The sequence below is a fragment of the Serinus canaria genome, chromosome 3, assembly GCF_022539315.1.
Source record: "Serinus canaria isolate serCan28SL12 chromosome 3, serCan2020, whole genome shotgun sequence".
In the NCBI taxonomy this organism is placed as follows: Eukaryota; Metazoa; Chordata; class Aves; order Passeriformes; family Fringillidae; genus Serinus; species Serinus canaria.
The window spans coordinates 5278745-5292478 of NC_066316.1; the positions used below are offsets into that span (position 1 = coordinate 5278745).

At 42.6% G+C, this 13734-nt stretch overlaps 1 protein-coding gene across 1 annotated transcript in view; it reads right to left on the reverse strand.

Annotated features, from left to right (window-relative positions):
- Positions 1-13734, reverse strand: part of CFAP61 (cilia and flagella associated protein 61) — an 89271-nt gene that overhangs the window by 45462 nt on the left and 30075 nt on the right. The window contains exon 17 of the mRNA XM_050972031.1: positions 2915-3042. Within this exon, the coding sequence (XP_050827988.1) occupies positions 2915-3042 (128 nt within the window). The remainder of the gene's footprint in view (positions 1-2914; positions 3043-13734) is intronic.

A 13734-nucleotide genomic window follows, 5' to 3' on the forward strand; every position in this document is an offset into this window, starting at 1 on the left:
CAATGACTGAGAGATGCAGCTCGGTGACACTGAGCACATGGCCTGGGCTCGCCTTGCTCTGAAGGGAAGGCAGAGGGAAGCACATGTGTGTCAGCTTATGTGGCAAAGACAGGACAAAACAGTGGGCATCACTAACCCATTCATTGCATGTTAGCTCTGTGATCAGCAAGTAAGCACTAACTATTTAATTAGTCAACTAATTAGTGACAGGCAACATGGAAGGCTGCAGATGTTCCCAGACAAATGCAAAGATAAAAAGCCTAATTAACGATCAAGCATTATGCTAACTACAGCCAAACAGGCCAGATGTGTGGGATATTGTGTGCCCCAGTGCTGCCAGATAACGGGCTCTGACAGGAACCCTGTTCAAACCCTGCCACCTCGGAGCTGATCCTGGGTACCCCAAGCTCCCAGCAGGAGACACTGTCCTGCAGTAAAAAACTCAGGCTTACTGTGCTGGATTCCAATTCTACTTTTGAGAAAAAAAATCAGGCCTTTGATAAAAATGTACTTAATTCCGTCTGGTTCTTAAATGCAATAATTATTTTCATGTGCCCATAGGGAGAAGGAAATAAATTTCATAACAATTTCACATTATATATTGTGATTTTAGGCACCATTCATTTATGGCTATCTGATGGAGCATGTTCTGTAAATTCAAATGTCCTCAGAGAAGAAGTCATTGTATGCATCAGGGTTTGGATTTCAAGACCACAGATTAAATATGGTTTTCCCTGTAATCAAAGACAATAGTAATTTCCACAGCTATATGCAAAGACGTGGATAAAAACCAATGGGTTCCCTGCACTGGAACCAGCGACAAGAGCTGGGAGCAAGCTCCACGATCCTTAAGCCACACTTCCATCCCTGCATTCTGCTCCAAGAACTGGGCATTGGGATTAAGTAGAAACATTGGGGTTTGTAACCCTATGTCCTTCTGGTCTAACCCTGCTGCCCTGCCCATCCCTTTGAACCCAGCAAAGGAATGAAGGAAAAAAAAAACCAAAACAAAACCAACCAAACAAATAAGAACCCACCCACTGTCACACCTGCACCCCCAGAGCTGCTGTCACACCAAGAGCTGGCCAGGCCACGGGTCTGCCCCTGCTACTGCAGCACTGCTGCCTCCACTGGGCACCTGGCCCTCCAGCAAAAAAACCCAAAAAATCCCTGTGCATCCTCAAGAAAAGCAGCTCTACAGCTGAAAACATATACCAGCACATGCAGCATGGAAAAGTCTAAAGCTCCTTTGGAGTTTGGGTGGGTGAGCAGTGGTGCCATGGCTCTGTGGCACTGCACCCTGGGATGTGCTGCCCATGGCACAGCGGGAGGTGTCCTGCCACAGGGCAGCAGAGCTCACTCTCAGGGTCATTTCTCTGCTTAATGAAAAATGGATCTCTTCAGTCTCTAAGAAGTTGAAAACACTTGCAAGATCGAGTTCCAATAATTGCCACATCAGTAAGTGAATTACATTTATGTGTTTCCATGGTGACTGGTAATGTAAAATAATTAAGTATGAAGAATAATGATGAGAAAACTACTTCCTCTTTTTAAGGATTAGGGCTCACAAATTGATTCAGTCCAGCTATTTTTAGTGCATGTAACCTTTGCAGGGAATATTAGAAAATTATGAGTAAATTAAACTAAATTGTTTTAAAAGGCCTTCACACTGATCAGGAGGCTATTTGCAGCTGATGTGAAAATTAAAACCTAATCTTTTGCAAATTTATCCCTCTATTAATATAAATTTTGTGACACTACACTAAGTGCTGGCTCTGTGGCTCTCCAAGCAGCACCCCATGTCTGAGGCTGGGTGCCAAAACAAGCTCAAGGAGGATGTATCCTGCAGCAACTTTGCCACAGTTTGGTTCAAATTCAAGCCCTGGATGCAAAGGCTCGACCAAGGGAGCTCCGAGGGCAACACCTGCAAAGGCCTGTTCACTATAGACAGACTCAGCTCTAAAGGTCAGGTTTAACTGAATTTGGGGTGGAACTGAAAGCTAAAAGGTGCTGAGAGCAAGAAGATGAGGGGAAACTATTTACCTTGAAATGGGATGCCTTACAGAACTCAAGAACTAAGAGAAGGGCAAGAAGCAGAAATTTTCTTCTACACTGCTCCAGCAATACATCATCTATAAAGCACTTAAACTTATTTCTCTCTTGATGTATTGAAAATATCATTTGTGATGTTATCAATGGTTGTTGTAGAAATACAAACTCCTGGCTTAACTGAAAAAAAAAAAAAGGCAGAATTTTCCATTCTCCATCCCTCATAAAAGCACCAGACAACTCTCTTTGTTCTTGTTGCATCTTGTAAGAATCATGTTCAGATTTTGAATTTTATATTCATTTCTACATGTCTTTTAGTATGTGTGATTAAACTCTGCATCAAAGGAACTGCATTCTCACAGTCTGACTGCCCAGTAAGCCCCTGGGGAGTACAACAGTGAGACATCAGAGAGAGCACTCTGTCCTTGTGGTTGGAAAGGCTGTTAAACAGCAGAACTCATCCATAGGTTTCCCTGCCTTAGACTTAGGGAAAGGGGGATTCAGACAGGTTTGGAATTCCACCAGGGACAACTGGCTTTAAAGGACAATACTGCTTGGTGCCATTGACTCCACCTCCCCTCACAAGACTGCAGTTTAAGAACAATGGCCAAAGCAACTCTAGGTGTTTTCAACACACATTTTCAGCATGCCTTCACCTTAAAGGGTCCACGAGTTGCTTGGAATCCTGTGAGTCCCAAGGCATCCAGGATGCCAGCACCCATCTCTCCCATCCACACGTGCTCAGACATTTAACACCCAGTACAATGAGAAAGACTCAAGGAATGCATTAAATGTAAGAAACAACCCCCTTCATACAAAAGGGAGCACATCCTCTTCAGCAAAGGAAATAAAATTAAAAACTTACCAAAAAATCAGTGTTTCCAGAAAAGAGATTCCAACATCAGATGCACCAACAACCACAATTCTAGTGTTGATACACACTTTTGATTCCAGCACCAGCTTTCGATTTATGTGGTTCAAAGAATATTTCAGCTGTTAAAAAATACATAAGACATAGAAATGCATTTAAAAAACAGTTAAAGCCTGCTAGGAATCATTAAACTCTCAGTGATGCATTACCTTGCATTCACACAAAACTTCTTATGGCTCACTGACATGACTAATACCATTTTTCTGTGCACAGCACCAGATAAGTGGTACTAAAATATGAGGAATATGTGCATGTTTAATAGGTCACAGAAAATTACAAGAGCTGAATGGTCTGGTTTCTCCTGAGTAAGATGCTCTCTAATCCTTGCAGGAGAGGACAAAACACTGCCTCTGCTATCACTCACTGCCATTTATCAAACACCTCAAGAACTTGTATTTACATACTGCTAAGGCCATTTTTATACCTCCTAGAGCAGTTTTTACTCTTGCTGGTTTATTTATGGAAATGGTTTTACTTGCAAATTAATTAGGAACTTATGTTTTGAGTGGTTTTGTGTTTAATTTAAAACTCCCTTTCCAAAATTATCACTCTCTTTTCTTAAGTACAGAGCAGCTACCTGGAAAGCCAGGTTGCCACACAAGTAAAAGGAAAGCTCAATGCCACTGGGACCAGTACTCCAGTCATAAATCTTACTATCATGTTGGTAGTTACTAATCTGAGCTTCCACATCACTTCATGCACATTCTGGCTAGGGGAATAAACTCCATGTGGGTTTTTTCCATGTGTCTCTGGGTCTCACTACCTAACAGAGATTCTCAAAACAAATACACAGCTAAGAGACAAGAGATATTGCATTTGACAGGTTGGGGTTTTTTTCACCTTGACTATATTTAGCTTTCAAATTTCTGATGAAAGACAAGGAAATACTTTCCATCTCACAGTACAACACACTTTGCATTTTTCCTACTGCTACGGGTTGCCTATATTCCCATTTCACAGAATGGGTAACTGCAGGTTCATAAATGCACTGGGAAGACCAATACAAAATGGAGCCACTTTTGTTATTTGTCAGACACTTCTATAAATTCCTGCTGTGGCACTCAAGAAGGAAGCAATCTAAGGCTTCTAACAGGTTTTACTCTACTACAAATTGGAGACAGCACAGTAAAATTAAGTCCTCTAAATTCCTCCTATAGAAGTACAGTAGAAATATATTCTCTATATATCAGCTGACAGAGGAACTCACTCAATGAAGAGTACTTTCTTTAAAAGCTGTGGTAATTACATGGGCCTTCTCAATAAGTACATAGCACACTGAGATCCCCAAGAGGTCTTTAATGCCATGTCTCTACCATGTCTGGTAGAGCTCCACAGCTGAGGTTTCAGCACAGCCCCGCTACACTGTATAACTCACTAGAGTGCTGTCCAGCTCCCTTAAGGAAGCATTATGGATCAATTCCCTGCCCAATGTCATGACTGCACAGCAAGTCAGTCAGAATGTGGCAAAATTAAATGTCACCTTTGGTCAGGCAACATTATTTTTTACGGCCAGATAAATGTTCTTTGAGCTGCAGTTCACCACAGTGCAACGATGACATCCAGTGGTGAGCTAGATTCATCTCAGGGACTGGACTGCCCTGGGAAAATTCCAGAAGATATCTCAAAAGGTATGCCAGCCCAGGATGGCTGCTTAATGGTGGCCAGCTGTGTGGCCGCCAGCACAGGCCGACAGTGAAGAATGCCTGGGTGAGGGACAGAACCATCCTACTACTCCAAACCAGGTTTGCACAGGACACAGGCAAGTCCCTACAGAGAACCTCCATTATCCCATTTAAAGCCAGTGCTCTTGAAATGGTTGAACACACCTTAACACAAGGATCCACCAGCAAAAAGGGTTTTAATCATGAATTAAATAAAACAGACTACACCTGTAACATTTCCACATTTCAGAAGATGAAAAAGCCCTTTGTATTTCCCTGCAAGTGTACATCTTTAGAAGAGATTTAGGAAACAAGAAGAACCAGTGCCAAGTATTACAGATATCCCCCATCAGTTAAAATCAAACTCAGACTGTGTTTCTTACAACATGCAAAATGGTTATGCCCAAGCTACAGGAGCTGTTGCTCTGCCAATGCTGACATGTGTGGAGCTCTCCCAGTCCTACAATCAGCCATGGAGGACTCTGCATCCTCACCTCAGTATCCACATTCCTGGGATTGGCAGATAGAAATTCTGACAGGCTGGTTTTTTGCTGCACACACTGACTTGCAACTGAAAAGCAAGAGTTTTCCTCCTTCTGGAGGAAAAATGTTTAAGTGATATTTGTGTTGAAATGCAGCTCTTAATAAATTAATAAAATGGTAAAAACCATGAAAAGAAATGTACCCAATCCATGAAAACAGGCAGGAATACCAGTAGCAAACAAACCAACCCTCAAGGCAATACCAAGCTCAAACATCTCCTTCTGCTGTTGTGCTGGTGGTTTATTTTAATGCACTGCAGTAATGAAAGCAGGAATACAATTTCCCTGGAAAGAGTTGTCTAATTTACAAAACGGCTCCTGCATCAGTGACACAAAGGCAGCCTACAAGCAGAATATAACCTGGTTTGTTCCCCACACAACAGCCCCAGCACCAACAGCTGTCATGCTCCAGAAATCACCTTTCTACAGCTAAGTACACTAAAGAGCCCCAGGGAATGAGGAATTAGGTGGACTGGTCCCACAATACCACCTATTTTAACAAAATATCACGACAAACAGCTACCTGTGCTCTCCAGAGGGGTAATGAGACATCATAACTGATAGGTCAATAGCAAACTAACATGTTTGTTTTGTATCCAATCTATTAAATAAACCAGCAATCATTAACTAATGCGAGGGAAAAAGCATTAATTGCCATTGGTAGAAAAGGCATATGGAGAAAGGAGGATTTTCTTTGGTTATCAAATGATTATTTGGGGTACAGGCACCCCTACCCCCTATGTTGTTCAGAGGTGTAGAGGGACAGAGGAGCTGGCAGGTGTGGCCCTTTGGCATCAGCCCATGGAGCTATTCCTGCACATAGCCAGTGCCATCACTCTGAGCCTTCCCACTGGACCTTGTTAAAACACTGATGCAGCCCCCAGACACTGACAGCACACACCCTGCATGGAACCATGGCTTTCACTTACAATTTCACAACACAATATGGGCCAGAGCAGGATTAATCCATGGCATCCAGAATTCACACATCCTTCTATCCCAAGCAACCAATGGAAAAAGAGTCATGAAATATTGATTAGGTTTCAGCAAACACATTATTTCCTTTGCACTTTCCAACCACATAGAGCTTCACGTCCAGCTTTTCTGTTTGCTTTGCACATGCCTTGGGAATGGATTCATGGTACATTTATCCATGATTTTATATTAGATGTTGATGGTACAAACTCACATCCAGAATATTTTGAGGCTCCTTTTAGTTCTGATTTTAAACATTGGACCTTGGGATAACTATAGGTTTTCAACATATATTTATAATAATTGTTCTACAATAAGTCAGGGTTTACATTAGCTTCATTGTAACAAACAAAACCATGGAAATTGAACACCCAAAAATACAAAACCAAAAATTTAGATTAAGTATTTCAGCCCTGACAGGAAGAAAACAGCACTGTGTTCTGAACTGGGCACTGGAAAGTCTATCCCAGTAACACTCAGTAGTGTGTCAGAGCTGCTGCAGTCCTCTCTGGGACTCCTCATGCAAAGGCTCCATAATGCTGCAGAACTTGCAGCATCACACAATCCTTTCATTTGGAAAAGACCTTTAAGGCCATCAACACTGACCACTAAACTTAGACTTGACTTTATTAGCCCCTGAGGACTTGGACTTTGCCCAGCTAAATGCACTGAAGTGTTGGCTGCAGTTCAAGTACCTAGCAGTGGTCCACATTCAGAAGGGCTGCTCGGGGCACTGCATGGCAAACACAGGGCAGCCTCATTTGTTATGTTCTTGGCACCTTCACTGATCCCTCACTACTGCTTGGAGGGGCCCTCCCAGCACTGGCTTGTGGGGTTCTACATCTGCCTGCAGTGCTTTTGTTTTACTTTAACACTTGTTACTGAGAAATCCCAGTGATTGTTACTGCTCTAGAGGATCCACATGATCTGAACTGTTACTGCAAAATCCATCAGAAGCAGTGAAAGCAATTAACAAACCTGTTAGCAGAGTAGTGCTGAGCTCAGCAACAGTGACAGGCAAACAAGAAGGTGAGCAAACAGAGCTATTTTAATTTCAAGCTCCATTTGAACCACAAGTTAAAAAAAGAAACATCAATGTTTACCAAGACAATATGAACAAGACTGATTGGAAAATGCATGCTTTTCCAGCCTGCATTAGGAATTGTTTTCCAAATACTAGCTACATTCCAAAAAGCCTCATTAGAAATCTCTGCAAACATGTTTTCAAAAACTGTTTCCAAGCATTCGCAGATTTACACTAACACCAGAAACAGAAGTAAAAGAAACAGTGATGAAGAGTGCAGCCTTAATTGTTTTGTCTTCATCAAAGAACTCATTTTTAGGAACTGTGGCTCAGACAGATAACAGCTCACCTTTACAGAATATTTCCATCCACAGATGCCCAAAGCCTTTATGACTGAAGTCAGTATAATTACACCATTATTATGCCTTTGTGGGTAAATGCTGATCTTCAACTTCTGGAAAACACCACCTCTATATTCATGATCAACCATATGCCAGTCCCTATGGCTCCATATGAAACCAGGGATTTCCTGCTCGACTCCAACCAACAGCAGAAGAGAGCAGAGCATGGACACATCTATTTAATTTCCTCACAGAGCCACTGTTACCATGGTAAAATGATGCTCTTTTTCCCTTTGAGCACTGACATTTGGATCCCCAGCCCAAAGAGAGCTGGGCAGTTCACACTCCCGTAAGGACCTGACTACTGCTTGCTGCTCTGCTTCAAAGAAATGAACTCAGAATGGCGCCACTTTCAGAGAGGTCAGTTCTCCCCTGTTCTTCTGGGAAGAAAGGGAAGGCACAGGAATTCAATCAAAGCATTGAAGCTGGCAAGGGGGTAATGCACATGGCTGGCTCCAGTCCTCTGACAGCAGCTATTGCTTCCCAGGTCATCTCTCTATGACTTATTCTTCAAGGCAGGAGGAAAGAGAGTGGCAAATACAAACTTGGGCTTTGGCCAAGGACTGACTCCATTAGCTCCACATCCCTCTGAGACAGAAGCATGCCTGGCAGTCCCTGGGGAAAGGAGCCCAACAAGGACCCTCCTGGGCTGAGCACAGGAGCAGCAGACAAGGGGCAGCTTGCACTGGTCTCTGGGCACACTGAGCCAGCCTGCAGAGGCAGCTGCCCACACACCAGCGACAGAGTGGAACCAGAGCAAGAGAAAGCACAGGCACCTCATGTACAGACTCAAGGCAACAGAGGCAGCAATTCAAACATACTGAACTCATTGAAAAACATAAGAGAGGTATGAAGTGAAAAGCTTGAAAAAAACAGAATAAAAATCTTAACATTTCATACTGAAAATAATGGACATGAGGTAACAAATAATAGCCTAGATTATGAAGGGAGATTGATTTGTAGGGTCAGAAAATCATGTTTTAGTGAAAGCAGACATACTTCTCCACTTTTTAATGGTAAACATTACCTTTTGTGGCAAAAATATCTGTTTCCTCCTTATAAACTGGATTTATCAATCTAACAAACAGCTTTGAAAAAGCTTTAAGCCAAGTCTGACCTGTTTCTAAGCAGAAGTGCCTATTTCAGTTTACTGCAAATGTCATTAACACCTGTACAGCACTGACACCATGCTTTCAAAACAAAGATAGGTCATCTTACTTTTAATTTCACACATGCACATAAGTGGTAAACATTCCTGTTAATGATGCCATCTGGTGCCTCCCACAACGGTGTGACACTCAGCCTTCCAAACAAAATGTAATGGCAGCATTGCACAAACCCCACTGACATTTACAGTGAGGAAATTTGTTATCAGAGTCACTTCAGAACGCCTGTTTGTGTGCCTACTGGTGCCATAAAACCATCACCTTCACCAGTCAAGGGGAAGAACAATAAATAATGGATTTTCATCCATGCACATACTACAAAAAGCATTAAAAATTCATTATTCAAGCACATGAACATCTTAAGCAACAGTTACACTTTAAAAATTAATACTACTCCCCTGGTTAAGTGAAAACTATCCACAGCAAGCCTTTGTTTGTAATCCCAGTGTCCACACACAAATTGTAACACAAAGGAACTCTGCTGTTTTAACTTTGATACATGAGCCTTGATATTTAAAATGCAGGGAATTCTCTTGCCCATCCTCCCTAAGCTCTCTGCTATATTTGCTTTTTATCTTAGTAGAGGCCTAATGATGAAAATAAACCCCAAACCCTGAAAAACCTTCCGTGTTTTACCAATATTCAGTACATTCCAGTGCTTCAACTACAATAAATAGAACTGAAACTGCCAGAAACAACCTTTATTTGCTACAGGTATTCTACCAAGCTAGCACAGACTCAGCTCCAAGGCAGACAGAGGGTAAAACAGCAGTGACTGCTTCCCCTGTGTTACCTCAGGCACTGCTGTTCCAGAAGCACTTCTAGGAGCAGAGTTGGCTGTTCCTGTGGTTGTGCCTGCAGACCAGAACAGGGAATGGCCAGTGCCCAGGATGGGCATACACTTCAAAGCAGAGGCTCTGCTGCTTCACAGAACTTGTGCCTCTCCCTCTCCACCTTCTTGACATTTTTCTCTGGACACATAAGGTGACAAACCATGCAGTTTGCACTCTCAGCTGCAGAGAACTTTTGCTCAGAACAGATTGTTCTGTGGCAGTCTCTGTGAGCAGCCTGTCCCCCATGTTTTAAAATTTTAAGTCCTTGTTTTTATTACCTTTGAATACAACTGAACTAAAATTTTCAGGCTGTACACTGTGGACTGGCTGGGACTGGACAGGAAGGTGTTGATAACAGTCAAATAATCAGTTCTGAGTCCTTTCTGTTCCTTTGCCTGCAGAGGTCAAGGTAAAGGCTTGTGCACAGTCTGGACACTAATGAAAGGTTCAGACAGCTGGTAATGAACAGGTCTAAACACCAGAAAGTAGAAGCCACAGAGAGTAAGTAAATAAAGTGGAGCCCCGGGAGTTTGTTGGAGGGGACACCAGCATCTAGGGATGAGTTTTCTATAGAGACACTCCTATAGATCAGTTTCATTTTTGTTTTTAAACAAGCTTCCCCAGAAGAGAAAGTTTGTCAAGTTCAAAAACATTTCAGATTTTTTTTTTCTGTTTTTACCTGATAGTTAATTTCTCCTTTTCTTTTTACAAAGCAAGGTAAATATATACTCTTTTAAAGTCCTGCAATTTTATAATGGACATTAAAAGCTCAGAGAACAGAGAATCCTCCAGGATGGCTCCTACATTCACATTTGAGTATGCAGTTGTGAACATACACTGCAATGGAACTAGTCCTAGGATGAATCTAAAAGCAAGGATGTATTTTCCTCTCATGTTCTTGTTTTAATTATTATTTTAAACTGCTCTCAGGCCATTTACTCATAGCCTTTACCATAACCATCATCATGGAATCAGACAAAAACACAGAAATACCACCACACTGCCCTGGAAACTGTTGACTTTACAGTGCCTTGGCCTCCATTTTCTATTTGAACCTCACACTGAACTAACTAAATTTATACAACACTTCATGGGCTTCAGCAACTGTTCTGTCTTTTTATGAGCTGGAGCAGGAAAAACAATTCTAAACGGTGCAATAGAGCCTGACAGCTTGAATGCAGCCATGAAATAAAAACATAATAAACCCAATAGCATGAAAAATAATAAAAGGGCAAAAACAAGGAAATAATTCAACAGATGTGTGCCATTTTTGTTCTTCATTGTGGATCAGTTATTCTTGTTAATTATATCACCTATTCTTCCCTTACATTGATAATTACATGAAGCAGATGGAGAACAGAATGCTCCCAGATGGTGAGAAAGCAAACAAGTTTATAAATTGTTTATTTATGAAGAAATAATTAAGAATTATTTCATTACCTATAGCTTTCTACTCCACCAATAATGACATGCATCGTGAAGGCCAGGAGCACTTTATAAGATATTCAGGATTCTGTTGAAACCAACTGTTTTTCATGTAACATGACTGCAGTGACTGACAGATGTGCAAACCAGAATAATAATCGAACCTGTTTTAACACTGAGGGAATTAAGAGTTTGGATCTTTGGATCTCCTGCCAGTTGGCACTCCAGCACTGGTTGCTGATCCAGAATACAAAAATTAGAGATTTCCTTTTGCTCTGGCACAGCTGTACAAAGTGTTTGATCTAATGAGTAGGCAGGAGCTCTGTCAGGTCTGTGCCCTGAACCCCAGAAGAGCAGATGTGTGGCCGATGCAATTCTAAGCCAGGATGTGGCACCTCTGCCACACTTGCTGCTCAACAGGTATCCTAAAATCTGGACACCTCAAGACCAGATGCAAATCATCAACTGTGTCATTCCAGAGGGCTGCAGGACTTAATGGGAGGCAAGTTTAACATCTCCTGTTTTGTGCCTTCTCAGACTAGTCTTACCCAATTTACCCAAATCTCTCCAGCAGAGCAATGAGAGACGGAGTTCAGTAGGAACAGACACACAAAATCAGCAGCAAAATACATTTCCAAATGTACTTCCCATCTCAAAGTAAGGAAGAATTTACAGCCCTTCAGGAAATTGAGCCACTGCTTGGGGGTGACGGGGTTTGAGGCAAAGATGAAGCAGCACAGAACTGTGGTTTAAGAGAATAAGTGAAAAAACGTGTGATAGCCTTAAAACCTACAGCAAAGCATTAATGAAAAGGGTGGCAAATAGGGGAGAAGCAGGGAGAGCTCCTATGCTCTGTATTTCTCTGGAGTCATAGTCATTTTAGCAATAAGTCACAACACACACCAAAAGCCTGTCTCAAACCAGAAACAAGACTGAACCAGGGGAAATGCCACAAGGGCCTGGAGAGAACAGGGTGAGTGGAGAACTGCAGGTAAATGGCCACACAGGTAACAGCTGGCTATGGAGTCATAGGGCAAGTTCCTGGAGTTTAGGAGTACCTTTCTCCAGCTGACATCTAGTGCTGCCAGAGAGAAGGAGGAAGGATCTATGCTTCCTTTAAAACCACAAGAAACAGCTCATGCTCCCTGCATGAGACAGGAGGGAGCAGGCCAGGAATCCATGGGAGAGCAACACATGGCACTTCCCCTTTGGTGGTTTTTCCAGACACCACAGGAAAATAGAGAAAGTTGACAGACGGACAACATGAACAAGTTACCACACACTGTGCTCAGCTGATCCAGACCTGCAGGAAAAGCACCTCTCCAGCACAGACGAGATCCATGTGGACTGGCAGTGCTCAGGAATTAGTTGAGAGCAGAGCTCCTGTGGTTTAGATAGATGGTTTCTCTTCTGGTTTTGGAAGAAGGAAGTAGGAAAGAGCCTGTGCATGCCCTGGATCTGTATGAGTGAATTCCCTTTGTGCCCTAAGCAGGCTGGAATGTCCTGGGGAGACAATGACTGACAGAGCTCCAGGGCTCCCACCCACACTTGCTGAGATTCAGAGCTGCTGACAGCCCCCAGACATCCACACACAAATCAGGAGCTGTGCCCCCACACAGAACTGCTGAGCTGCTCAGCCCCAAGCTCTTACTGGGCAAAAAAGACACTATGCAGCTAGAAAAGGGGAGTAAGAGCTCAAGAAGGGCTGGAACAAGAGGAAGGCAACTGAAGAAGCAGCAGATGAGAGGCAGATGTTGATTTGTTGATTACTAGATATCAAGGGGCATCTTGTGGGTATCAAAGCAAGAATATCACCACAATTATCCCCATTACCAGCAACAGATACTCAAGCAACCAATTAGGGCAGGCAATCAATGAAAATTTTACATTTCTGAAATCAACTTGCATTTACAATCCTCATCCTGTAGTTCCTGCCACAACTGCAGAGCACTCTAAAGCAGCAATTACAGTGATAACCTGCCCTCCAGCTCAGGGGAACAAAGTGGGCACAGATTCACCTCTAGAGGAGCTGCTTTCAAATAGGAGAGGGCAATGCTCCCTTGGGTTTAAACCAGCTTGGTGAGCTGGGATAGAGACATGGGATAAAGAAATGAGAAGTGGTCTCAAATGCCTGGAATCCCTGCTTGCCCAGTCTAAACATCTCACAAGATCCTGCCCTGATCTCATTTGAAACCACCAAAACAAAGATGATAGGAGACATTTTCTCCTTACTCCTCTGCAGGTGCTGGCCTCAGACATCTTCTCACCAATTCTTACTCCAGACTACCTTTCACCCTCTCTTCTCCACAGTTTCCTCACAATGTTGTTCTCCCATGTCCTTTTTCCCTCACTTCCCAGACCATTAGCATCTTCTACAACCAAAATGTGTTTCACCTTGGCTCACTGTATTTCATAAGGTGACACTTCTCAGGCTTTCCATTCTGCAGAGCTAGCACATTTACCTCCTTGGTGAGACAGGTTCTTCTCTGCCTCACAGATTGCACCTTACTGCTTACAGTAGCTCTGAGAAGACTTTTAATCTCTACAAAAAGGCAGAAAGATAATATTGTGCCTTCTGAAACTCTGTTATATTAATTTATAAGACACCTCAATTTATTTGTAACTTCAGCACAGTATTTGGCAAGGTAGTGCAAGATCATTGATGGGGATCAATCTTCCTTTATGAGGCATCTGAGCAGAGAGAGGGCAAGTGTCTTGTGCCTGGCT